Genomic DNA, 27,774 nt, shown 5'->3' with positions numbered 1-27,774 from the left:
ACCCAAAATAACTTTCCCCATAGGATTGTATGTAAATACAATTAATCCATTTCAGACCATACAAACTGTATGTAAATATATTTTCTTTAAAGATTTTTAAGCACAAAAATAGTTAATTATACCATAGAATGCACAGTGTAATAGTAAACTAAATGTAAAAACATTGAATAACACTGAGACAAACACCCAGGCTCCCTGCTCAGCTGCACGCAAGCCTGCGCTCTCTCTCTTGTGCGCTCACTTGCTGTCTCTCTCGCTCTCTCTCGCCCGCTTGCTCGCTCTCTCTCGCCCACTTGCTCGCTCTCTCTCGCCCACTTGCTCGCTCTCTCTCGCCCACTTGCTCGCTCTCTCTCTCGCCCGCTCGCTCTCTCTCTCTCTCTCTCCCGCTCGCGCCCGCCCGCCCGCTCTCTCTCTCAATTTCATGAAAACATAAAATTTTAAATTTCTTTGCCATCGCTACACGCAAAATGGGGAAAGTAACATTGGGAAAATATTTTTTGTTGGAGGGGCATAAATTGTTCAATTTAGAGACATTTTCGCCCTTGATTATTTCTGATGTTGGGTATTGCTTAAAAAGTGCTCTTCTTTGTATAGTTCAAATCTGTCCATGAGTTGGAACAGTCTGGCACAGTTTTAAATATGCAACTTATAATGATTACTTACTGTGCATGTTTAACACAGTCCAACTACAATACAGTGGAACCTTGGATTGCGAGCATAATTCGTTCCGGAAACATGCTTGTAATCCAAAGCACTCGTATATCAAAGCGAATTTCCCCATAAGAAAAAATGTTAAACTCTTGGATCTTTGAAAAGGAGGGACTGTAAAATGATTTTATATATTGCAGAAATGGTGTCTTAGTCCTTGAGATTGAGCAATATTTTTCCAGCATGGATGAGGGTGCGAGATGAGGAAAATCAGGAAGGTTCTGTTTAACAAAGTTCATAAGTTAAAGATAGTGAAAAAAAATGTGTAGCTGGAAAGTTAAATTTGGAATTTAATTGTTCATAGGATGCAAAGACTTCTATATAAAGATCTCTAAGCAAGTTAATCCCAATTTTTTTCCAGATATTAAAAACTGCATATGTTCATGAAGGTTGAAAGAGGTGGTTCTCTTGCAGAGGTGCCACAGATAAAAGCTTCTCCTTCTTAAAATGCTTTCTACATTGGTTCCATATTCTAAGTGAGTAAAGCACAATTGGGTTATTAGTATATTGCTGATAACTTGCGTTTATTGGGACACAGAGCAGGGAATATAAAGAAGTACTGCAGGAATTTACTTCTCTCCTCTTTTAAGTCAGTGGGAAAGTGATGTTTTATACTATTTGAAATTGGGGGAAAAAATCAAATACTCGGATGATCTGTACAGACTTTTTTCAAAACATGGAAGGATCTAATCAGTAATATTTTAAAATAAGCTCTTAAAGCACAGAGGAAGCAATTATTTCTGTATTTCTTTGTCTTCTGCATTCATCTCTAATGGCTTATCAAACTTATTAGTTTAGGTATGTTTACAAGCCTTAAATTTTACGCCGTTTGCCTTGCTCTCTCTCTCAGGGGTAGGGATCAACTTGTTCTTAATTTTACTTTTTGTATAAATTGATTGATTGATTTTGTATGGAATGATTGCAATAAAATGAATAAAACTTCAAAAAAGAAATAATGGAAACTTAGATGATTCATTCCACAACCCAAAAGTATTCATATAAAACTGATTAATACAAAATATAAAGTAAAAATACATAAAACAAATTAACCTGCATTTTACCTTTAAAAAAAATCATGGCTGGGATGAGGGAGTAGAGAGAGAGAGAGAGGAGCTGGAGGGTTATTGTGTAGGTCGAGTTTCACTCTAACTAACGGAATCCCTGCTCTCTGTTGGCTCACTGGAATCTTTTTTTTTTTTAGCAGCAACAAGGAACCTAACCAATGACAGTTGCTATTGCCTGAAGAGTCACTACACTTGGACACAAAACAAAAAAATGCTTTGCTCACTGTAAGGTTTCTAAACTCTTTTGGGGATTCCACCCAATGGGACGACACGCGGAAGAGTGTCCCAAGGCAACTACAGGCTCCCAGAGCTGTAGCAGTTTGCCATATAAGCAAATCTGAAAAGATCGCAGACATGCTATAAGTGCCTACCGTTGATTGGTAATACAAGGAACATTATAAATGCGCAGGGCACAGTATTACTTGGCCACTAACCTGGCCATGACCATGCCTGACTGCTGTATCTGTGTATAGGATAGTGACAGATCCCACTACAATAAATAACCGTACTGTTCCTGTTTCAAGTTGAATAAAGCTGGTTTTGCTAAACTTCTGAGACTCTGCTTCGTGTTTTATGGTGCAAGACAGGGACTCGCATGTTACAACACACACACACGTGGTCACAATGCTATAGTACACAGTATACGCTCATATGGATGTTGACTATACAAGTGAGGCACGCCGACTGAGACCGAGCAGGGGAGATGATCTCCCACAATCCCGCAGCGAGAGAGAGAGAACCACCATCTGCTCAGTTGTGATCACGTGATGCTTAGCAGACAGAGCATATACGTACTACTCGTATTGCAAGACCTCACTCATTTATCAAGTTATAATTTTTTAAACATTTTTGCTCGTCTTGCAAAACATTTGCAATTCAAGATTTTACCGTATTGATATTTGAATCTATACTAATAAAAGGCAAAACCCTCACTCACTCACTCACTCATCACTAATTCTCCAACTTCCCGTGTAGGTAGAAGGCTGAAATTTGGCAGGCTCATTCCTTACAGCTTACTTACAAAAGTTGGGCAGGTTTCATTTCAAAATTCTACGCGTAATGGTCATAACTGGAATCTATTTTTCTCCATATACTGTAATGGAGTTGAGCTTGATGGCTGTGGGGGGCGGAGTTTTCGTGTGACATCATCACGCCTCCCAAGTAATCACGTGAACTGACTGTCAACGCAGTACGTAGAAAACAAGGAAGAGCTCCAAAAAGCGCTGAAGAAAACATGCATTATACAATTGAGAAGGCAGCGAAACAAGAAGCGAGCGAGTGACACACACAAGCATATTCATGAGTGCAGCTACTTTGGAAACAAAGCACGGTGTAAACCTGAAGTTTAAATTAAGTTCATAGACAGGCTGCCGCTGGCGTTTGTCATACCCGCGCCTAATGCGGGATAGAAGTTTAATGAGAGGACACAGGGTATAAACGAGAGTTTTGATCACTTTGTAACTAAGTTAAAATTGCTGGTGAAGGGCTGTGCTTATGCAAATTCCGAGAGACTGTGTTTGTGGGGGGATTGACAGTTAAGGCGGGTGGGGGAGTGACGTCGTCATCTTTCCTCCCATTCACCTCATTTCGCTCTGAGCTGCGCTCCGTGGCTAACGCGGCCTTGCGGAAGCAACTTCGTCAAGCTGCCACGAAATACTCACAGAAAAATCCACAAGTTAATACACATGCTGTCTCTAGAGTTCAATTCAGATGCCTCCAATTTCCAGTAAGGCTCTGCTGCGCGATGACAAGTAATAAGTCTAGGGCACAGACCCTTCAAAACGATGCCATTGATTTCAGGCAAGATTACTTTTCTCCTGGACAACTATACGTTGCATTCTCAAGAGTGACCTCGCGCAGCTTCGTCATATTACAAACTTTTAAGTGCCGGGTCTTAGTTAACATTAAATTAAGCCCTGGACATTGCAACATCACACGAGAGCAGCTCACGTGAACTTACTGAACGCAGTACGAGTGATCACTTCCATGCATCAAATATGTTCAAAAAACACATTACACAATTGACAAGGTGATGGCTTTATATGTTGTTCATTTATAAAAGAGCGGAGAAGCTGTGTAAAGGCTATTTCACAAAAAACCAGCGGAGCGTCTTATATGAGCAGGCAGTCAGCTAAAGAAGGGAATCAATAAATATCTATATAATCGTAATAAACGAGCAAAAAATAACATACAAGCCGCGGATTAAATAAAGGAAATGAGTACCTGAACAGTAAAGTAAGTCTCGAATATCTACACAATAACTATAAGAATCATAATAAACTAACAATAAAACAGTACAGAACCGAGAAGCAAGGAGAAACGATGGCCTTATATGGCGTTCGTTTATAAAGCAGCGGAGAAGCTGTGTGAAGGCAGCTACACAAAAAAACAGCAGAGTGCCACACTCTGAATGTATTCCTGGCATCACCGTTATACCATCTGATCTCCCATTTCAATTGAAATGCCTCAAATTTCCAGTAAGGCTCTGCTTCGCAATGACAATTAATAAGTCTCAGGGACACACCCTACAAAAGGTTGCCATTGATTTGAGGCAACATTGCTTTCTTTCCTCCTGGACAAAACTATACGTTGCATTCTCAAAAGTTTTTTATATATATATATATATATATATATATATATATATATATATATATATATATATATATATATATATATATATATATATATATATATATATATATATATATATACACTAGCAAAATACCAAGCTTGGAGAAGTAGTGTGTTAAAGAAGCAATGAAAAGAAAAGGAAACATTTTGAAAATAACGTAACATGATTGTCAATGTAATTGTTTTGTCACTGTTGTGAGTGATGAGTGTTGTTGTCATATATATATTTATTTATTTATTTATTTACACACACAAACATATATCTATACATATACACATATATACATACACATATATATATCTACATACATACGTACACACACATATATACACACAAATACATATATATACATACATATCTACATATATACACACACAGCTATTTCAGTATCAGTGCAATACGCTGCTTGTTAAAACGGATAACTCCTGCTCTTACGTGCAAGTCTGCGTGGATATTATGAACTATCGTATTTGTTCAAGTTCTATTTAAATTTTAAATAGAAGGAATTTTTATTTAGTCGACAGAAATATATTTGGTAGGAATGGTAAAAACAGACAGGAATATTATTCCTGAATAAATCAACTCAAAACTCTCCATAAAAATATATCCTGTCTAAATTATACAAGTTAGAAATAAAGTAAACGTTAAAAGAACAAACATTCAAATTTCTTTACTCTTATGTAATTTAATATAAAAATAAACTTAGATTTTAAATATCCCAAAAGATTTTGCTCTCCATAAAAATATATCCTGTCAAAATTATACAAATTCAAATATGAACATGCTGCATAACAAAACCTGGAAATATAAATAAAATGTGTTCCTTTCAGCAATAACAAATCAAATCATTCAGTTGTCTTTGCTCATATGTCATTTTAGAGCTGGACGCCTGGCATCTTTTTTTGGCAACAGGTTCGTTTCTGTTTGGTGTGAGGTTCTGTGTTGTGGAGATTCTCAGGATGGATTGCAGGTGCTCATCAGTGAGGCGACTCCTGTGTGCTGTTTTGTTAGTCTTTATCACTGAGAAGAGCTTCTCACACAGATATGTGCTACCAAACATGCACAAGGTTCGAGCCGCATGTAGACGGACTTTTTGTTCTTCAAAGTCACCAAAGCGCCGTGCAAACTCAGTGCAGCGCTCAGTTTATCAGCAAAGTGCGTATTTGGGAACACCGTAGTGACGACTTGGTTTAACATTACTTGGCAACAGGGTTGCACTGGTGCATTTGTGTCTCCCATAAAAGCAGCTTCACTTGAAATCACTTTGTGATTGTGCACGGGTAAAAAGTCCGCTGAAGTGTCAGATTCTTATTTAATTCTTCTGCTTTCTGTATCTTCTGCATTGCATTCAGGTTACCCTGATGTTTTGTCTCATAGTGCCGTCTTAGATTAAATTCTGTAATTACAGCCACATTAGCTCCACAAATGAGACACACGGGTTCAGTAAACATATACTCAGCCTCCCATCGGTTTTTAAAGGCTCTATTTTCAGGATCAACTTTTCTCTTCAGCATCCTGTGAGCTAGCTTCGCAATAACTTGCAGCATCATAAGCTAGACTTGATTAGCGTGGTAAGTGTTCGGCAAGGCAGCTGAAGCGCTGCATTGCATTATGGGATCTGTAGTTTATTGTGTTACCAGCGCTTCATATACCGGGCCATTAATAACAATAATACAGTATATAAAATGATCTCGGGCGGATATAATTACGCCGGGCGGATGTGGCCCTGGCCCTTGAGTTTGACACATATGGACTAAATAGAACTTGAAAAGATATATTTTTCAAATGTGATCGCGCAATTCAGATAGAGTTGACGCACTACAGCCTGCATGCCTCAATAAGTCATCCTCCCTCGCTCTTACTTTTTACCGTTCATCTAATGAATACACTGAGTATGGCTTTACCAAAACAATCATTGATGGCGAATAAAGTATCCATTATTCGAGTATGTAGATCGGGATATATATATACATATATATATACCCGAGTATCGCAGCGGAGAAGTAGTGTGTTAAAAAGCTAGAAAAGAAAAGGGAACATTTTAAAAATAGCGTAACATGACTGTCAATATACAGTATTTGTTTTGTGAGTGTTACTGAGTGTTGCTGTCATCAAGGATTTGATTATCATTATTTCTTTCAATCAGGTTCGTATTTGTAGGATGTGTTGTGTTCAAGTTACATTCCGTGTTTGTCAATCGTTGTAAAGATGACAGGTTTCATTCATCGATTCGTTTCTTACTGCATCAATAAACAGCTCGTCTTCTTCTTTATCTGAGACCTGACACACTGCATGCACGGGTTTTTTACACTGTCTTCCTTTAGCGGGACATTGACTTTTTCCACCGTGTGCTTTGTTTCCGCAGTAGCTGGATTTATGAATATGCTTGTATCAGGCGCTTCATATTTTTGCTGCCTTTTCAATTGTGTAATTCGGTTTTGTTCAGCTCTTTGGAACTGTTGCTTTTATCTGTGCACTGCGCCAGTTCACGTGAGCCGCTCGGTGTACATGCATCGAAGGTTCCCAGCTGTGCTGGTGCCATCTCTCGCTATGTCCATGGCTGTATTTAATGTTACCTTAGTCCTTTCTCTCGCAGTTTCGCTGAGTTTGTGTCAAACACCACCCTGACCATCTCATCTTCCTCTCCATAAGCACAGTCCTTCACCCGTGAATATTTAGTGGGAGTTTGCTATTGGATTGCCGCTGACGGACGGCCTTATATGGGCAGGCACTAAATTACAAACGCCAGCGAAGCCTGTCTATGAACTTAATTTAAAGTGTAGGTTTACATCGTACTTTGTTTCAGTAGCAGAACTCATGAATATGGTTGTATATGTCACTCGCTTCGCTTCTTATTGTTTAGCTGCCTTCTCAATTATATAATGCATGTCTTCCTGGTTTTCTATGTACTGCGTGATTACGTGGAAGGCGTGATGATGTCACACACGAAACTCCGCCCCCACGGCGTTCAAGATCATCTCCATTACAGTAAATGGAGAAAAACAGCTTCCAGTTATGACCATTACGCGTAGAATTTCGATCACGCCTCCCACGTAATCACGTGAACTGACTGTCAACGCAGTACGTAGAAAACCAGGAAGACCTCCAAAAAGTGCTTAAGAAAACATGCATTATATAATTGAGAAGGCAGCGAAACAATAAGAAGCGAGCGAGTGGCATATACAGTAATCCCTCGCTATATCGCGCTTTGACTTTCGCGGTTTCACTCTATCGCGGATTTTAAATGTAAGCATATCTAAATATATATCATGGATTTTTTGCTGGTTCGCCGCTTTCTGCAGACAATGGGTCTTTTAATTTAGGTTACATGCTTCCTCAGTTTGATTGCCCAGTTGATTTCATACAAGGGATGCTATTGGCGGTTGGCTTAAAAGCTACCCAAAAGGAGCATGTATTACATATTAACTAAAACTCCTCAATGCTATAAGATATGCTTCCCGCGTGGCTTGCTTGCTTCTCTCTATCTTTCTCACTCTCTCTGCCTGACGGAGGGGGTGTGAGCAGAGGGGCTGTTTGCACAGAGGACACGGACGCTCTTCTACAAAATGCCGCTTTATCGCGGTGCTTCTGTATACTTAAAAGCATGTATTGATTTTTTGATTGTTTGCTTTTCTTTGCGAGCGCTCTCTCTGACATTTTCTGCTCCTGACGGCGCTCCTTTGAAGATAAGATATATTTGCTTTCTTTTAATTGTGAGAAAGAACTGTCATCTCTGTCTTGTAATGGAGCACAGTTTAAACGTTTGACTAAAGGGTGTTATTTTATGTCTAGAGGGCTCTAATAATGTTAACAGTGTGGGAGAGTTTATAAGGGCTTAAAATATATAAAAATAACCATACAAACATATGGTTTCTACTTCGAGGATTTTCACCTATCGCGGGGGTCTGGAACGCAACCTCCGCGATCGAGGAGGGATTACTGTACTACCATATTCATGAGTGCTGCTACCTCGGAAAGAAAGCAAGGTGTAAACCTAAACTTTAAATTAAGTTCATAGACAGGCTACGCTGGCGTTTCACATGCCCACAGGTAATGCGGGATACAAGTTTAATGAGAGGACGCAGGATATAAACGAGAGTTTTGATCACTTTGTAACTAAGTTAAAACTGTAGGTGAAGGGGTGTGCTTATGCAAATTCCGAGAGACTGTGTTTGTGGGGGACTGACAGTTAAGGCGGGGGGGGGAGTCACGTCATCATCTCCCTCCCACCTCATTTCGCTCTGAGCTGAGCTCAGCTAACGCCATCATCCGAAGCAACTTCACACTGCCACCAAATACTCACAGAAAAATCCACAAGTTAATACACACGCTGTCTCTAGAGTTTCAACACACTGAATCCTCCAGGCACTACTTACAAAAGGTCACATTGACAATCGTGTTACGCTATTTTTAAAATCTTTCCTTTTCTTAGCACAAGCACAGCTGAGAAGCTTCGATGCATGTGCTCCATAACGTTGAAAAATAATGCATTTAATCACACTTTGCATTACAAGCAAAGGGAGCTTTTGTCAATGCATGATTTCCTGGTACACGATTACATTGATCAGCGCATCCCGATTCATTTTACCCTCGCACCACCTTAGTTTGTGAGAAGAAGTATGAAAAAATATGAGGTTAACACAGAAAAACAGATCACCAATTCAAGCTTTATGAATAATCGATTAAGCCATCAATAATTGTTTTGGTAAAGCCATCCTCCTTCCATTTTATAATTTTTCCGCCACTAGCCATGATTAAATGAGCGGAAAAAAGTAAGAGCGAAGCAAGGGTGACTTATTTAGGCAGGAATATATATGATAGCAACACTCATGACAATGTCAATCATGTTACGTTATTATTAAAATGTTTCCTTTTCTTTTTCATTACTTCTTTAACACACTACTTCTCCGCTGCAGGTAGCGGGTATTTTGCTATATATATAATATATGAATTACCTCCAAAGGCTGAGACTTTTGATATCATGAGCGTGTGTACAAAGGGGTCTCCTGCCCAGCAAAAGTCGAGCAGCCAGCAGCGTGCATAGCTGTGCCGGCCTTTGAGGCGCTGACTGCGCTTCTGCCTTAAGTCAAAGTGAGCACTTTTAATTTTTTTCATCCGCCCCCTGAGCTATAGCCCAGACAAGTGCAAACACGGGACCCCTTTTCTACACCACGGCAAAATAATATTAAGGCGATTCACACTTTCTTTTGCGATATCGATTATCAGGTCCTCAGCTCGGATTATGAACACGCGCACGAGTGGAGGACTCACAGTGCCATCACAGCCGATTAATGGCGGGGCGTCTCACCAGTCTACACAAGACCCACGCGACTGTCCCCAAAAGGCGATCATAACGTCAGCGAACACATCTCTCTATACTATATAAAAGAAAAGGCAACTTTCCTTTCTTTACACCTTTTTCCTTTTATCCCAAACCAAAGCCTTTCTCTCTTAACACGGCAGAGGACACAAAATAATTTTCTTTAATTGCAGGTAAGGCACATTACCAGAGGCACAAATTTGAGCGTTCACATAGAAAATGTAATTTCTATACCACAGCCGTCGTGTAGCGCCTTTCAAAAGGGATCTACTACGAGAGATGATCCATATACATTTTAGCTGCTGTTAGTTACTTACCTGTTTTGTTACACAGTCTTTAAAATGTAGTTTACCCAACCACTCCAGTAGTGCTCAATGTACCTGTACTTCTTAAAACGTTAATGTTTTACTGTTTAAAAACTTATAGACTATATTTCATTATTTTTCCCTTGCACTCAGTGACCAAAGCTATACACACACATATAGACACATACAAACATACACACAAGTATATGTATGTATATATATATATATATATATATATATATATATATATATATATATATATATATATATATATATGTATATATATATATATATATATATATATATATATATATATATATATATATATATATATATATATATATATATATATATATATATATATATATATATATATATATATATATATATATATATATATATATATATATGACAGCAGCAATCAAGCTGTGAGAAAACAGTAAAAAGGAGGCGTGTCAGATGTCGTGGTACATTTTCTGATGCAGCTACCGAAAACAACTTTGTGACGCTGCAACCAAATACACAAAATAATTACTTTGACAATCATGTTACATTATTTTTAAAATGTTTCCTTTTCTTTTTCATAACTTCTTTAACACATGACATCACTGCGAAGCGCGGGTATTTTGCTATATATATATCTATTTAAATATCTATATATATATCTATATATATCTATATATATATCTATATCACAGCGACACTCATAACAGTGACAAAACAATTACATTGACAATCATGTTACGTTATTTTCAAAATGTTTCCTTTTCTTTCTCTTACCTCCTTTAACACACTACTTCTCCGCTGCCAAGCGCGGGTATTTTGTGATATATATATATAGAGATATCTATATATAGAGATATCTATATCTATCTATCTATCTATCTCTATATATATATATATATATATATATATATATATATATATATATAGAGATAGAGATATATATAGATAGATATGGGAACAACACTCATATCAATGACAAAACAATTACATTAACAATCATGTTACGTTATTTTTAAAATTTTTCCTTTTCTTTTCGTACCTTCTTTAAAACACTACTTCTCGCTGCGCTTGGTATTCTACTAGTATGGTATTATATATATATATATATATATATATATATATATATATATATATATATATATATATATATATATATACACACACACCCTGATCTACAATACTGTCAAATAAACGAACCACACACCCTGGCGCTGACGTCAGAGGTTCGATTCCCGAGAGGCGGTGCAGTGAGTGTGTACTGCCTGATGAGCCCAGAATTAGGGTGAAACACGTGCCGCATACTGTTTGTATTATTTGACAATAAAACTATTTCAATATATATATATATCAGCACTTCCCGATTCATTTTACCCTCGCACCCCCTTTGTTTGAGAAGAAGTATGAAAAAATAAGAGGTTAACGCAGAAAAACAGATCACCAATTGAAGCTTTATGAATAATGGGTACTTTATTCGCCATCAATAATTGTTTTGGTAATGCCATACTCTGTGTAATCCTCCTTCCATGTAATAATTTTTCCGCGACTAGCCATGATTGAATGAACGGTAAAAAAGTAAGAGCGAAGTGATGGTGACTTATTCAGGCAGGCAGGTCGACAGCTCAATAGCTCGAGTATGGATATAAGTAGGTTCTATTTAGTCGCCAGAAATATCTTTGGTACGAATGGAAGTTGAATTTAGTCTTTAAATTTCTATGGTGAAGAAAAATTTATGCAATGATGACTAAATTTAACTTACATTCCTACTAAACATATTTCTGTCGACCAAATAAAAATTACTTATATTTAAAATTTAAATAAAACTTGAACAGATACGATAGTTCATAATACCCACGCAGCACTAAGTACACGTAAGAGCAGGAGTCATCCATTTTAACAAGCAGCGTATTGCACTGATACGAAATAGCCTGCCCATTTAATTATTTCGGAATGGATAGATAAATTAAGATTTTGTACAAATGTTTTTTATTTTTCTTCCTCGATGGATTCTGGCACCCCCAGCAACAGCTGCTCGCACCCCAAAGGAGATATAGATATATAGAGAAAGATTATATAGATAGATATATAGCGATATAGATAGATATATATGCCAGCAACACTCATGACAATGACAAAACAATTATATTGTCAATCATGTTACGTTATTATTAAAATGTTTCCTTTTCTTTTTCATTACTTTAACACACTACTTCTCCGCTGCAAAGCGCGGGTATTTTGCAAGTATTGTATATACAGTCTCTTTTCTAAGAAGATGTTAGTGATGTGAGCTTATTTCAAATGCATGTAAGGGTGTGTTTTTTGTAATTTTGAATAGCAGTTGACATTCACTTGACTGCATAAAATCATTTGTAATTGTTTGTTTGTTTGTTTTAGGAATACATATGCCCTAGATGTGAATCTGGATTTATTGAAGAAGTCACTGATGACTCCAGGTAATGCATGATTGTTTTTTAAATGTACTGTAAAATGTTTGAAAAAACATTTAATAAGAGGATTGAGAATTGTGCTGGTGTGTCGATTGTTTCCATTGTGGTATTCATATGGGGCCTTTAACACTAGAATCTGTGAAGCCTACGAAAAAATTTGTAGTCATAAAGTCGTGAATTCTTTTAGCTCTACCTGACTGACTTTGCTACCCTTCTCTCAGTTTATCTCTATGTCAAGATGCTCATGTAACCTGTATGTGTGTGCTAGATCTTCAGTTCTGTTGTCTGTTAGGCTTTTCTCTGAATTTACTATCTTACTGTTCTTTATTTATTTATTTATTTATTTATTTGGTTTAGTACAATGCTATATAATGTAAATCCTGCTGTACTTTCTTAAACTCTGAAGTGTCTTGGGCATAGAAAAGGCGCTATATAAATAAAATGTAGTATTATTTTTATTATTATTATAATGCCGTGCCACCCTAAATTCCTTCAAACCTCGTCGTCAGTTCAGCGTCTTTGTTTTGCAAATGTATCGATCAGCACAGGAAGCAAGCAGCCTGCTATCCCAACCCCCACTGATGCAGCTGAAGTGAGACCCAAAATTCTCAGAGCTCAAGTTTTATCTGAGTTTGAAGTGCCTGGAATTGTATAGGATGAATAATATACCGTTATTTGGAATATATACATTTCATGTGTTTTCAGTGTCTACAATGATGTGTAAATGTAGGATGACGGGAAATGACAGGCAGGAAATGTTGAACACATAATAATGACAAAATGCTGACATGAAGTGTATAATATGCGAAGACTGAAATCCAAATATGAAATGCACACTTTCACAAAAGGTATAACAAAAAAAGTGCACCTTTGTTCAAGTATATAACAGAAGAAAAAGAAATTATTCAGTTTACAAGTTGATATCAAATAGTTCTGGGCGGTATGACCAAAATTCTATATCACAGTATTTTTCAAAATTATACCGGTTTCACGGTATTCAACGGTAGTTTTTTCCCATGAATGAGTGGTTGTTAACCACATTTTCCACTGCAATTACTGCAGAAGACTGGCTAAGAATAACCTTTTCCTCTGTCATGAGAATTGTTTGCACGGCCCCATAAAGTGATAGTGTTTAAGGGGGTGGCAGTAATGAAGGGAAGGAATCACATTGCATAACGTTTGCAGTCAAAATACAGAACCTTTTTATTGAACAAATTTTGCACACAACTTAAGAAAATTTTTACAACATATTTTTAACAATCCAAAAAGGCATTTAGACTTAAAATATTCATAGGTACTTGTTAAAAGTTGTATTGCACTGCACATGGCTTAGAAAAGGAATAAATAGTGAATATTTTTTGTAAACCAACTACACTAGCTAGCTCTGTTAATGTTAACAATCTCTGTCCACTGACACGTTAAAGTGACTTTTTAAACAACTTTACCAGCATTAAACTGCATAATACTTAAACTAATAACAATGAAATAAATAATAGTGCAACTTCCAGTAATAATACAATTGCTTCAAGACTTCAAGCCCAGGTGCATTACACAGTATTTACCAAATAAAAATAAAACAAATCAAGTGCAACTTGGTGAGACATCTTTACCAACGGAACCATTATTAAGGCAAATTGCATTAATATGGACCTCGTATACATAAGTAATAAAACTGCAACTTGCATTTATAATGCTATTTGTGATATAGCCCTACGGCAGCGTATTAGGGCCACAGTGAAAAAAAAAAACAAAACTAAAACTGACTTTATTCTCGACATTTCCACTTTATTCTCACTGTTTATTTTCTTATTAAAGTAGAATGTTGTAAACTAAACTTCACTCTAAAATCAATGTTTAATTTACTAGATTTTCTCAATCCCCATCATAAGTTAATGTAGCACATTAAATGCTTTGTGCTGTGTTCCCCGACCCAGTTGTTTATCTCTACGTGCTTCTTAAACTGATTTCCTCTGCACTAAGAGAAGGCGCAGGCAGGAATCGCCATACAGAATACATTCACTTCATGGTATTCCTGCTCTCTGAAAATTTAGAATGCCAAGATAAATACTTGATATCATTTTCATTATGAAATGCATTAAAGCAGATATTAAGCATGCGTGAGGCGGTAGTGCTGCTCCCTCGCAGTAAGTGGTCCCCAGGTGTACATTCAGTGTGAACTTTATGGCAGGTGTGACAAGGCTTCAAAAAACTGAATGTATGAATAGGTATCACACAGGTTTAACTTAAATATTGTGTATATGTTGGGTTCGTGATCTGGTGGTCAGGGACACGAACACGGAAATCAATGGATGTTATTCTGAGCAGGCTTTCTTTTTTGCATGCATCTCTATCGTACCAAACCCCCAGTTCCTATCCTTTTTCTTTCTCCTCATAACCAATCACCACACTATAAACGTCTTCGTGAAATTAAAACTAGTTATAAACTTGGACCACGGAGTGTTCAGAACTTTAAAAAATCTTCATTATACATGCTTAATTATGCCATCCATTCAGGATTACGCCCATCCCAGCAAGCACTGTGTGCGAGGCAGGAGAAAATCCTGAATGAGGAGCCAACACATCGCAGGGTGAATACGAGCAATACATACGCTAGCAGGGTTAATATAGCATAACAAAACCCCACATCCTACATGACTTTGAAAGGAAACTGAAGCACGTTGAGTAAACCCACCAGAAAAACATGCAAATTCAAAGCAAGGAACACCCGGTACCCCTTTGCTGCGAGGCAGCAGTGCAACCTCCATGCCACCGTGCCCCCACGATTAATACATGCTTTAATACATTTCATCATGAAAATTATGTCAAGTACTTGTCTTAGCATTCTAAATGTTCAGGGAGCAGGAATATCATGAAATTAATGTATTCTTTGTGCTGCCTGCGCCTCCTGTTAGTGCAAGAGGAAGTCCGTTTAAGAAGCACGTAGCGATTAACATGGCTCGGGGAACACTTAACATAAAGCATTTAATGTGTTAAATAACTTACAACGGGGTTTGAGACAATCTAGTAAATTAAATATATTCATTTTAAGGTGAAGTTTAGTTTACGATGTTCTACTTTAATGACGACCTTTTACGAGAATAAAGTCAACACAGTTCTCTGTCCATTTTCACCACGCAATACCTCCACTACCGCATGTACTCCGTATATGGGCACATTGAAGGAAAAAAAAACTATATGTCGAGAATAAAATCGACATGTTGACTTTATTCTCGACATTTCCACTTTATTATAGTTTATTTTGTCATTAAAGTAGAATGTCGTAAACTAAACTTCATCTTAAAAATCAATGTTTAATTTACTAGATTTTCTCAAACCCCGTCGTAAGGTAGTGTAGTGCCTTAAATGCTTTGTGTTAAGTGTTCCCTGACCGAGTTGTTAATCACCACACACTTTTTAACCGGACTTCCTCTTGCACTGCGGAGGCACTGGGAGGGATCACTGCACAGAATACATTCACTTCATGATATTCCTGCTCTCTGAACATTTACAATGCTAAGATATATACTTGATATCATTTTCATGATGAAATGCATTAAAGCAGGTATTAAACATGCACGGTAGTGTGGTGGTAGTGCTGCTCCCTCGCAGTAAGGGTCCCCAGGTGTACGTTCAGTGTAGAGAACTTTATGGCAGGTGTGACGAGGCTCCAAAAAACTAGATGTATGAATGGGTATCGCAAAGGTTTAACTTAAATATTGTGTTAATGTTGGGTTTGTGATCTGGTGGTCAGAGACACGAACACGGAATTCAATGGATGTTCTTCTGAGCGGGCTTTCTTTATTGCATGCGTGCTGTCTGTCTGACTTACCAAAACCCCAATTTCTATCCTTCTTTTTTCTTTCTGCACATAACCAATCACCACATGATAACACAAAGCATTTCATGCGCTACATAATTTATGACGGGGTTTGAGAAAATCTAGTAAATTAAATATTCATTTTTAGATTTAGTTTAGTTTATAATGTTCTACTTTAGTGACAAACTACGAGAATAAAGTCAACATGTCGACTTTAATCTCAAGATAAATGGCGAGAATAAAGTGGAAATGTCAACTTTACTCTCGACATAAGCTTAGCAGCACTACACAGACTGCACTGATGCTGAGAACAGAGACGTCACTTCCTGATGCCCATTTTCTGATATCTGATAGGCTGGTATTTTTTTTATTTTATCAGTCCTCCTCTCGCCCGCCTATCTCCACACCGTCTTTGCTTGTGAAGTGCCGCTCCGTTCCCACTATTAGCATGTACAGCCGCCTCTCGCCTGCCCAGCTCTCCACACTCCTTGCTACTATAATTAAACTGCTCCGCCCCTGCTATTACCATGCACACCCCACTCTCAAAAGCCAACCTCCCCATACTCTTTGCTTGTGAACTACACTCTGCCTCTTCCCCGCTATTAGCTTTAGCACCTAGCAACTTGCAATCCTACCTCTAAAATATTTGCCCACCTGCCCGCTCGTCCCTTGCCATCTCTGCAGATCATTAGATTTGTGGCTGTCATCTCACAATCTCATGCGAGATGACAGCTGGGCGCTCACCTAAATTAGCCGGGTGGAGCGCCCGGCTAAAAGATGCTAGGGAGAACACTGATGTAAATTTCCGTTTGTTTGCACTAATTTGATCTTTACTATCATTTTTTTTTTTTCAAATTTTAGTACTTTCATTATCTCTAACCTGCTCTGCATGTGTATTGCGCCAATGTTTTTGAATTCTTTATGAGATTCTACTTTTGTCATCTACTCTTTGTCTTTATTTCCTGCCCCAGGCGTGGTTAAATCTCTTGGCACAAAGTCTTGTCTCGTGGGACATGAAAGTATCTCTCTGAAAAAGTCACGTCTCTTCCCAGGCTAAAAGGTCTCCTCTCCTCCCAGGATTTTTTTATTATAATAGAGAAATAATGAAAACATACATTTGATTTGAGTCTAGAACAGCAGGTGAAGAGATTTCCTACTTGTAAAAGATATCGCTGTAGGGATATAAGCAAATGCTGGTGAATCTTGTTGTTACTTGAATTTTTTTTTTTTTGTTCTGTTTTATTCTTGAATAAAAACATACTTATTTCGTTATACCTTTTTGTAAAAGTGTTTATTTTATTTTTCAGTAACCACTTGAATGATGATAAATCTGTCTCTGCCTCTCTCATGCATACATACACACATCCATGCATGGAAACACAATTATTTGAAAATACTATGTCATTTGAACATTTTTTTTTTTTTGGATCTTGCCCAATTTCCACATTATGGTGCATGGTACTGGGAATGCAGCCAGACTTCCTCTTTTTTGGGGCGCATATACCGATAGCGTGGCACTAGCGTGGAGAATTGCATACGTACTGAAGTGACTTTAGCTGCAGGTGGAAGTTCCCGCCTCACTTTATGGTGCCAAGCAGAGTTGTGTTGTGGTGCAGCAGTTTATTAACCAGCAAAAGCAACATGTTACAGTTCAGCCTTTGTCCAGAAACTGTTTATGACCACAATCTTCTGAAAATATTTTTCCCATGGGAGGGCTGGGATGTTTTCCTAAATAAGGAGTAGCTTTGCACATGCAAATCTGTCATTTTTCCCGTGTTCTCCACAGGTATCTTTGTTGTCCAAGTGCAAATGGCTTATGGTAGTCACCGTATCTTTGATTGCCGGTACAACAAATAGTTCTGACCGACATCAATCACAACACCAACTGTGGTCATCACTGCTATTGTGAAAAGAATGGAGATAAATGCCATCAATTCGGAGAGGGAGAAGCAAGTTCGTTATACCACGTGAAAGTGACTGAAAGAATAAAACTGAATAAAAAAAACACACACATTTACAAGTAGCAAAAAATTACAATCAAATCAAATTAATGTTTTTATTTCTGTATATAATAATAATAGTAATAGCAGCTCACTACTCAAAATGGAAAATGCTGGGAAGACCCTTTCTTCTAATCCAACCATGCAATTAATAAAAAGGCTTTGTTTTTTACATATTGACAGTAACATGTAAATTGAATAATTTTCTTTGGCTATATTCTTGTTATACCTTTTGTGTATTTATCTGATATTTGAACTTCAGTCTTCACACTTTATACATTTCACATCAACATTTTATTAATTCTTACTATAACATGGAAAAAGTTTGTTTTAGCTATGTGTTCAACATTTCTTGCCTTGCATTTTCTGTCATCCTACATGTATCCAGATCTTTGTAGAAATGGAACACATGAAATGTATGTATTCCAAAAAACAATGTTATTTACCCTATACAACTCAAGGCACCTTACACCCAGATAAGCAAACTTGAGCTCTGAGAATTTTGCATCTCACTTCAGCTGCGTTGGTGGGTAATGGGATAGAAGGCTGCTTGCGCTGATTGACACATTTGCAAAACAGACGCAGATGAAGAGGTGCAAAGGAATTTAACTTGGCCCGGCATTATAACTTTTTTAGGTAACACCATATTTAAAGATTTCATGGAGCCATGTTTTTAAATAATTTGAGGAAACCTAGGATTTTAAATGTTTGCAAGATTGTAATGGCATAATCGAATAATCAACAATAATCAACAATAATCTGTAAACTGCATCAGTTCACTTCCTGAGAGTGTTGTCTGTTTTATTTATGAATAACCTCTTTAATCCTAATTGAGTGGTTCAAATGAAAAAGAACTTTACATGTATCTGAACAATTTTGTTTTTGTGTAAGAATGAGCTTCACCTGTGTTTTGGGTTTCTTTGCCACCTTGCCTGACCCTAATACATGACCCTATTTCTAAAATTAATAATCTGGTTTACTAGATAAGGTATACAAACTATATACCTCATGTATTCAAAAGAAGCTTTCACAAATGTCAAATTAAACTTTTAAAACACTTTTTTTTTCTATGGTAATTTTTGATACAAAGGACTAGACACCAGCATTTTGTATACCTGTATCATGTTGCATTTATGGATGACTTACTGTATACCATTAGAAAAATATGAAGATCCTTCTCCTGGCTCTTTGTGACCCTGTGCAAGTTGCAGTACCAGCAAAAACTCGGCGTGGGGTTGGGGGTGCAGTGTGATAAAAGTTGGAATGTGATGTCAGAGTCTCTGTTTACTATCTGCATTTGACAAAAAGCCGCTTTGTGGATCCTATGAGATCGATGTGCGCGGTTTGATGTGGTGAAGCTAAATACCGACATACAAATGCATTTGTGGTGCTTTTATATTCAAGCATTGCATTTTCCCGATCGTAATGACATGATACATTTTAAAAGTCTCACATACCATCTTCTGTGCCATCTTTTTTTTTTTTTTGCAACTTCACAACATCAACATAATGTACAGCGCTGTATTTGAGCCACAGAGAAAAAAAATAAGGACATGGTGAAAAGGTGTATTTGTGATTTAAGTGGAAATGCCAGCTTTAATCTCGAAATGTCCACTTTAACCTTGTAGTTTACTTTATCATTAAAGTAGACCGTCATAAACATCATCTTAAAACCGATCTAGCTGTTAATCACTGCGAACTTCTGGGGCTTCCTCCTGACCTGACAGCAGCAGCAAGCAGCAATACATCACCACACATTAAATGTATGATATTTCAACTCTCTGCACATTTAGAATCCTTAGATTTATACTTTATCTCTTCCATGATGAAATATATTGAATGTACTGTATTGTATGTTACATTTTACAGGTAAATCATTAATTTCATTTAAATAATGAATACTGAAAATTACACACATGGGGGTGACACAGTGGCAGAGTAGTAGTGCTGCTGTCTCGCAGGGAGTCATGTCGCTGGTGTTCCCTGTCTGGAGTTTACATGTTTTCCTGCTGGGTTTCCACAGTGTGCAAATGGTTTCCTTCCAAAGGTATGCAGATTTGGTGACACTAAAATGATGCTAGTGTATGTGAGTGCTTGTATTCACCTTGCGATGAGCTGATGCCCCATCCAGGGATTGTTTCTGCCTTTTGCCCAATGCTAGCTGGAATGGGCACATCCCTGGATTGATGGATTTAATCATTAATAATACTTTTCAGATATATTGCGGCAAGGTGTCATCGGAATTTAATGGGTGTTTCAGGCAATTCACAACACAGCGAAGCTGAACCTGTTCACACCGTGATATATCACACTGCCATCTGGCGGGTTCTTCCAGATTTATGTTAAGTACGCGCACAAGTATAAATACTACACTGCTTGCGTAGCAGTAGTTTACGCTGGAGCATGCGTTGCGTGAAGTATAGTCTTGACGCTTACAGTAGCAGGCAGACCATTCCACAGTTTAGGGACCCTGTAACTAAAATCTCGACCTCCCACTGTTGTTATTAATCCTTGGAATCATAAGCAGACCGGCATCCTGAGACCTTAATGTACGTTCTGGTGTGTAAGTCAGATCAATAAGTTGGACTTTGGCTTTATATGTTAAAAAGAGGATTTTGAAATCTGCCCTAAACTTAATCGGGAGCCAGTGTAAGGATTTAAAAACTGGAGGTATGTTTGTATTTTCTTGTTCTTATAATTCTTTCAGCAGAATTTTGGATTAACTGGAAGCTGTATAAAGAACAGTTTAAACATCCAGTGAACACAGAATTGCAGTAGTCAATCCTACTAGAAATTAATGCATATCTTAATTTCTCAGAATCCCACTTATTTTTAAGATGGAAGAAACATGATTTAGACAGCTGTGTAGTGTGTGCTTTAAATGACATGCCAGAATGAAAGATAACTCCTAGATTGTGAGCTAATTCAGTAAAATTAATGGTGATTCCAACTGAATTAAATGATGACAAAATATTGTTGCGATCCGTATCACTCCCTCCAATAATTAACATCTCTGTTTTATTGGTGTTTAAAGACAAGTAGTTCTGATCCATCCACTCCTTTAATTCACTAACAACTAATTAAAGACAACATCGGAGAAAACTTAATTTGGTCTAAAAGAGAGGTATAACTGAGTGTCATCTGCATATGAGTGAAAATTGATATTTATTAACGGTAGATCCCAGTGGAAGCATGTAAAGTGAAAACAGTAAATGTCCCAGTACTGAGCCTTGCGGGACACCATATCTCAGTTCTGTGTATAATGATGGAGTACTTTCAGCACATTTCTGTGTATACAGGAATTGATTTGATAAATAAGAGTTAACCAGGCAAGGACAATGCTTGTAGGCCCAATATTATTTTCTAGCCTGTGCAGTAAAATGGAATGGTCAGTGGTGGTGTTCGCTGCACTTCAGTCTAACAACATAATTACAGTGGAGTCTCCATCAGAAGATATCAGAATGTCGTTTATAACACCCGTTAGTGCTGTTTCTTTCTGAATTGTGACCAGTGTGAAAGCCAGACTGGAATTTCTCAAATTGTGATGTGTAAGGTGTGACTGAAGCTAATTGGCGACTACTTTTTCAATTATTTTGGAGAGAGAGGGTAAATTTGATATGGGTCTATAGTTAAGTGTTTGTGGGTCTAGGTCTGACTTTTTAAGTAATGATTTGATGACTGACACTTTTAGTGCATGAGATACTGTGTAATGCAATAATGAACTATTAATAATATTGAGTATAGGTGCTGCAAGAACATCCATTGCACTTTTTACTAATTTTGTTGGAACTGGATCAAGGGAACAAGTAGTAGATAAGAATAATTGTGATCAAGTGCAAAGACAAGAAACATGATACCCTCCTGAGCACTATTCCGAATGCAGCAAGTGTCAATGTTCATGTCCAAGGAAATGTGGTAGTCTACAATAACACAAAGGACTTGTCTATTGTGCCTGTCACCAACATTCTACCCTTGTGTTTGCAAATGACAGACAAAAATATATGTTTCGACCATCCCTATTTTTTATTTATTTTTTTCTGTTTATAGAGTAGTACTTTTTGTGAACATGCGAGTTGGAGGGTGGAAAAGAGATGTGCTAGGTGGTTCAATGAATGATAAATAATAGTGGTTCTGCTTCAACAAATTCAAAATATGTAGGCTAGTATCTATACTAATAAAAGGCAAAGCCTTGACTGATTGACTGACTGACTCATCACTAATTCTCCAACTTCCCCTGTAGGTAGAAGGCTGAAATTTGGCAGGCTCATTCCTTACAGCTTACTTACAAAAGTTAAGCAGGTTTCATTTTGAAATTCTACGCGTAACGGTCATAACTGAATCCTACTTACATACATATATACAGCCATAGCCTGCAGCTCGGCCGCCATGTGGGGTGGAGTTGTGTCACCCATCACCACGCCTCCCACGTAGTTGGCTGCCTGCCTATATTGCGTCCCCCATACCCACACCTCCCATATAAGGCTGTCCGTTACCAGCAATCCAATAGACACGCTGCCGCTACGAGACGTTTGTCATGCCTAAAATGAATACGATTTTCGCAAGATACAAGTTTAGTGAGAAGACGCAAGGTATAAACGAGACTTTTGATCACTTTGTAACGGAGTTAAAATTGCTGGTGAAGGACTGTGCTTATGCAAACGAAGATGAGATGGTCAGGGATAGAATAGTGTTTGGCACAAACTCAGCAAAAGTGCGAGAGAAACTTTTAACTTCCGGGTCTGAGCTAACATTAAATAAAGCCGTGGACATCACAAGATCGCACGAGATAGCACAACCACAGCTGAGAACCTTCGATGCATGTACTCCAACCGGCTCACGTGAACTGACTATGAACGCAGTACGCACACAAAAAGCAAGCGCTCCAAAGAGTACTGCGCAAAAAACGCATTGCATAATTGAGAAGGCAGCGAAAGAATATGAAGCGTGTGACGCATACAAGCATATTCGTAAGTGCAGGTACAGCGGAAACAAAGCACACGGTGGAAAAAAGTCAATGTCCAGCTAAAGGAAGACAGTAAAAAATGTGGTAAATTGAACCAGTTCGCTAAAGTTTGCAGGACTGGGAAAGGTAAACCCGTGCATGCAGTGTGTGATGTCTCAGATAAAGAGGAAGATGTGCTGTTTATTGATGCAGTAAGAAAGGAACAACCCTCTGAATCTGAACAAGCCTTTGTAGACATATCAATAGGAAAGCAAGATGTAAAGCTTAAGTTTTTAAATTAAGTTCATAGACACGCTGCCGCTAAATATTCGCAGGCAAATCCACAACTTAATACCGGGATTGCCTGTTAAATATCTTAGATTCACGAGTAGCGATTTGCATAGTGAACACTTTGATGAATGAAACCTGTTATCTTTACAACGGTTGACAAACATGGAATATAACTTGAACACAACACATCCTCCAAATATGAACCTGATTGAAAGAAATAATGATAATCAAATCCTTGATGACAGCAACACTCATAACAGACACAAAACAATTACATTGACAATCATGTTACGTTTTTTTTTAAATGTTTCCTTTTCAATAAATTCTTTAACACACTACTTCTCCGCTGCGGAGCGTGGGTATTTTTCTAGTTTATAATAAATACTGTGAAATGTAATTAACTTTTAGATTATTTGTCATTATTTGGAAAAGAGTTTCTTGTTCATTTTGTTACTTCTGATAATGTATGTTTGGGAGCACAGTAAAATTCAATTATTAAATGAGAGTTGTGTTTATTTGTAAAAAGTATATGAAAAACAAATTTACCCAATTTTAATTACATAGGTATATCACAGTAGAGACGTTACAAAAATAAGATTAATGTTTCTCTTAATTTGTGCTTAGTTTCCTTGAAGGAGGTGCCAGTGGGATCAGTGATGAGGCTGCCACACATTTTGCAGAGGTATCTTTCATAATTTGATAGTCTGTTAAATATGTGTTTTATTGGGAATGCAAAGATTTTAGCTCAGTAAAATGCTTGCTACTTATTTTGTTAGCTTTTGTTAATGTTAAAAGAGTAGGACTTGAACCTGTTGCATTCATATCTAAATTTCTGGTATATTTGAATACCAAATTCTTGTAATCTCTATTCAGCTTTGCCTTACATCAGGTCATCATTTAATATGGCCTTGTTTGTCTATCAGTTTCAGGAACTGTCTGATCTGATTTTTGCCTGGTAACTTTTGGCTCGCCGTTCAAACTGAGATAAAGTGGCATCCACTTTATTTAAAACAGCTTTTCTTGCTATTTGTCCAGTTGCATAGAATGACTTCTTAGATTGCTTTCTTGTTTCACAGCCAAAAAAAGACAGACGTGTGCACAGGCTGAACTACATTAACACTAGAATCCCTGAAGTCTACGAAAAATGGATCCCAGGCCACGCAGCAGGCAGCCTGCTCACTGACCCCCCCACGGAGACAGCTGAAGTCAACTTAGACAATGAAGTGTCTCTATCTTGCAGTGAGGTGTTTGAAACTGTATAAGGTTAATAATATATCGTTATTTGGAATACATACATTTCATGTGTGTTTTGTGTCTACAGCGATCTGTGTAAATCTAGGATGACCGGAAATGAAAGGCAAGAAATGTTGAACACATAACTAAAACAATCTTTTTGCATGTTATAGTATTAATGAGAAAATGTTGACATGAAGTTCTAATGTGTGAAGATTGAAGTCCAAATATCAAATAAACACTTTCTCAAAAGGTACAAGTATACAAAACAGGTGCACTTTTGTTCAAGAATGTAACCAAAGAAAAAGAAAGTGGGTTAGGGATGATGCTGACACGTCCTCTTAGCTGGTGCAGAGGTAAGAACTGCTGTCTCATAATGAAGAGGTAGCGGGTTCAATTCCCGGTCTTTCCTGCATTTACCGTTTTGAGTAGCAAGCTTCACTTATTGTTACTATTATAGAATAAAAGACAAACCAAAACTTGTAAAGGTTAGCTTTTATTATTATTATTCAGTTTTATTCTCTCAGTCACGTTCACAATCTGACATTGTTAGTTTTCAAATAAAGACGTGCTATAACAGAGGTGAACTTAGATGAGGATGAAGGTTCTACATTGGAGAAAGAGAACAGAAGCCCTTCCCGCAAGAAACATCCAGTCAAACATAAGAACAACGCACCTGCACCAGGCTTGAAGGAGAAAAATGGCACTGTTTGGACGCAGCAAGAGTTTGGGCGTCATCCTGCTAGTGAATCTGCCACACGCATGTTCTTTAACGAAACAGCAGGGCTTACAGAGCTCGCCAAGGTATTGTGAAAGTTCAGTTTCTGATTGGTTTTTGATGGTCTTTATATAAAAAACAAAATTGTATGTTGTATAAAAGCCACATTGAATGTTGTTTACCTATATTTATTTATTTACTTCAGCGTAAAGTCAGAAGTAGACTGCTTTCTGTGTGACAAAGTACATGTGCAATGCCACTCCATCTTTCGTCTTCATGCCTGATGGAGCTGCATTGCTCTTATGTGTGACTGGACGTTTCTCACAGGGAGGGCTTCTGTTCCCTTTCTCCGATGTAGAACCTTAATCCTCATCCGAGATCACCTCTGTTATAGCACGTCTTTATTTGAAAACCAACAGTGTCCGATCGGGGGGAGCGTGAACGTGACTGAGAGAATAAAACTGAATAATAAAACAAAAAAATGCTAACCTTTACGAGTACCATAAATTTATATTGGCTGTTACAGCCTCAAATCAAATGTATGTTTTTATTCTATAATAGTAACAATAAGAGTAGCTCACAATCCAAAATGGTAAATGCAGCCAGGACCTGGAATAGAACCTGTAACCTCTTGATTATGCGTCAGCACTTCTTACCTTTGCACCAGCCAGGTGGATGTGTTAGTATCATCCCCTAATCCAATTTATTTTTCTTTGGTTATGTTCTTGAATAAAAGTGCACTTGTTTTGTTATACTTGTATCTTTTGTGAAAGTGTTTGATATTTGGACTTCAGCCTTCACACATTATACACTTCAACATTTTGTTATTAGTACTATAACATGCAAAAACGTTTTTGTTTTACTTGTGTTCATCATTTCTTGCCTCGCATTTCCTGTCATCCTAGATTTACTCAGATCGTTGTAGACACAAAACACACATGAAATGCATGTGTTCCAAATAACAATATATTATTTACCCTATACAATTCCAGACCTACCTCACACCCAGATAAACAGACTTGAGCTGGGTGAACTTTTTGTCCAACTTGCGCTGCATTGGTGACGGATGGGATAGCAGACTGCTTGCTGCCAACACTGATGCACAATTTTGCAAAACAAAGACGCTGATGAGGAGGTGTGAAGGAATTTAAGGTGGCCTGGGATTACAACTTTTTTTATTTCCTTCAGGGATTCTAGTGTTAATTCCTTCTTAGTAAAGGAGTACTACAACTTAATGTAATGGTTTGAAAAACAGTTTTTTTTTTTTTTTTTTTGTAATCAGCTACTTCATCAATCACAGTGTCTTTTCTAGTGAAAATTGGCCAATTTAGATTGTTGCTGATTGATCAGGGCATCCCAAATTCTGAGTTTATGTATATACTGTTGCTTGGAGAACACATTTTTTGCTTATTTTTATATTAAGAGTTGTGAAACATTAAGGAAGTGTATCTGAAGACATCAAAAAGATTAACAATTGCAGGTAACATTGACTAATTGCAAATAAATTGTGAACTACCTACCCTTTGATTTTTGTTATAAATTGCAAATTAGATTCCTACTGTGACAAACTTGTATAAACCCAAATGTGCAATAAAGTGAAAGTCCAACATTTCTTCATTGGTACAAATTCATTTTATAAAGAAAATTTAATTAAAAATTAAAAAGCTAAGCCAGCAGTATGTTTTTCCATGTGATGTATAAACTAGTTATGAATGAATAGAAGTAAATGGTATGTAGAAAGTAGAGAAAACATAATTTGTAGACATTGCTGGGCAGTATGATTCTAGCTAGGACTTTTTGACTTGGTTTTTAAGATTTAAATGTTAAAAATAGGTATTTTTTCACATTTTAATGGTTGTCAAAATCTGGAGCATCAGCTTGACAGTTGCTTTGATTATTTAGCAGTAAATGACATTTTGTGTTAAGTATCTGTAAAACTAACGTGGTTATTAATCACGGTGGGGGTTGATTTTCTATATTGCTTCCCAAGTCCCCCATATCACTCCAAGCCCACCTCTCCCCACTTAAATTAACACTTTAGTTAATGTTTTACTTTATTTGCTCATGGAGTTTCATTGTAGCACACAACAGACATGCCCTTCCAGAGACATGGAACACTGTGCCAGCAAAATGCATGTACTGTACTGCTTTTCAAAGATGCATCAAAGTCTACATCCCTGACAAATAGCTTTTAAAATTGTGAACCAGTTTACTATGGGATATGTCAGGATTTCTGCAATGCCACACTCCTCCAGAATCGACAGCTGAGGTGACCCTGTTAGCCACTAACCAGC

General features: G+C 37.4%; 1 protein-coding gene across 1 annotated transcript in view; it reads left to right on the top strand.

Moving 5' to 3' along the window:
* The window catches only part of rnf115 (ring finger protein 115), an 83,015-nt gene that overhangs the window by 37,719 nt on the left and 17,522 nt on the right, over positions 1-27,774 (top strand). The window contains exons 2-3 of the mRNA XM_039763261.1: positions 12,427-12,485; positions 24,154-24,211. Of these exons, the coding sequence (XP_039619195.1) occupies positions 12,427-12,485; positions 24,154-24,211 (117 nt within the window). The remainder of the gene's footprint in view (positions 1-12,426; positions 12,486-24,153; positions 24,212-27,774) is intronic.

This window comes from Polypterus senegalus, chromosome 1, assembly GCF_016835505.1.
Source record: "Polypterus senegalus isolate Bchr_013 chromosome 1, ASM1683550v1, whole genome shotgun sequence".
In the NCBI taxonomy this organism is placed as follows: domain Eukaryota; kingdom Metazoa; phylum Chordata; class Cladistia; order Polypteriformes; family Polypteridae; genus Polypterus; species Polypterus senegalus.
Note: the sequence above shows the minus strand (reverse complement) of the source record. Positions and strands in the feature narration are given on the sequence as shown.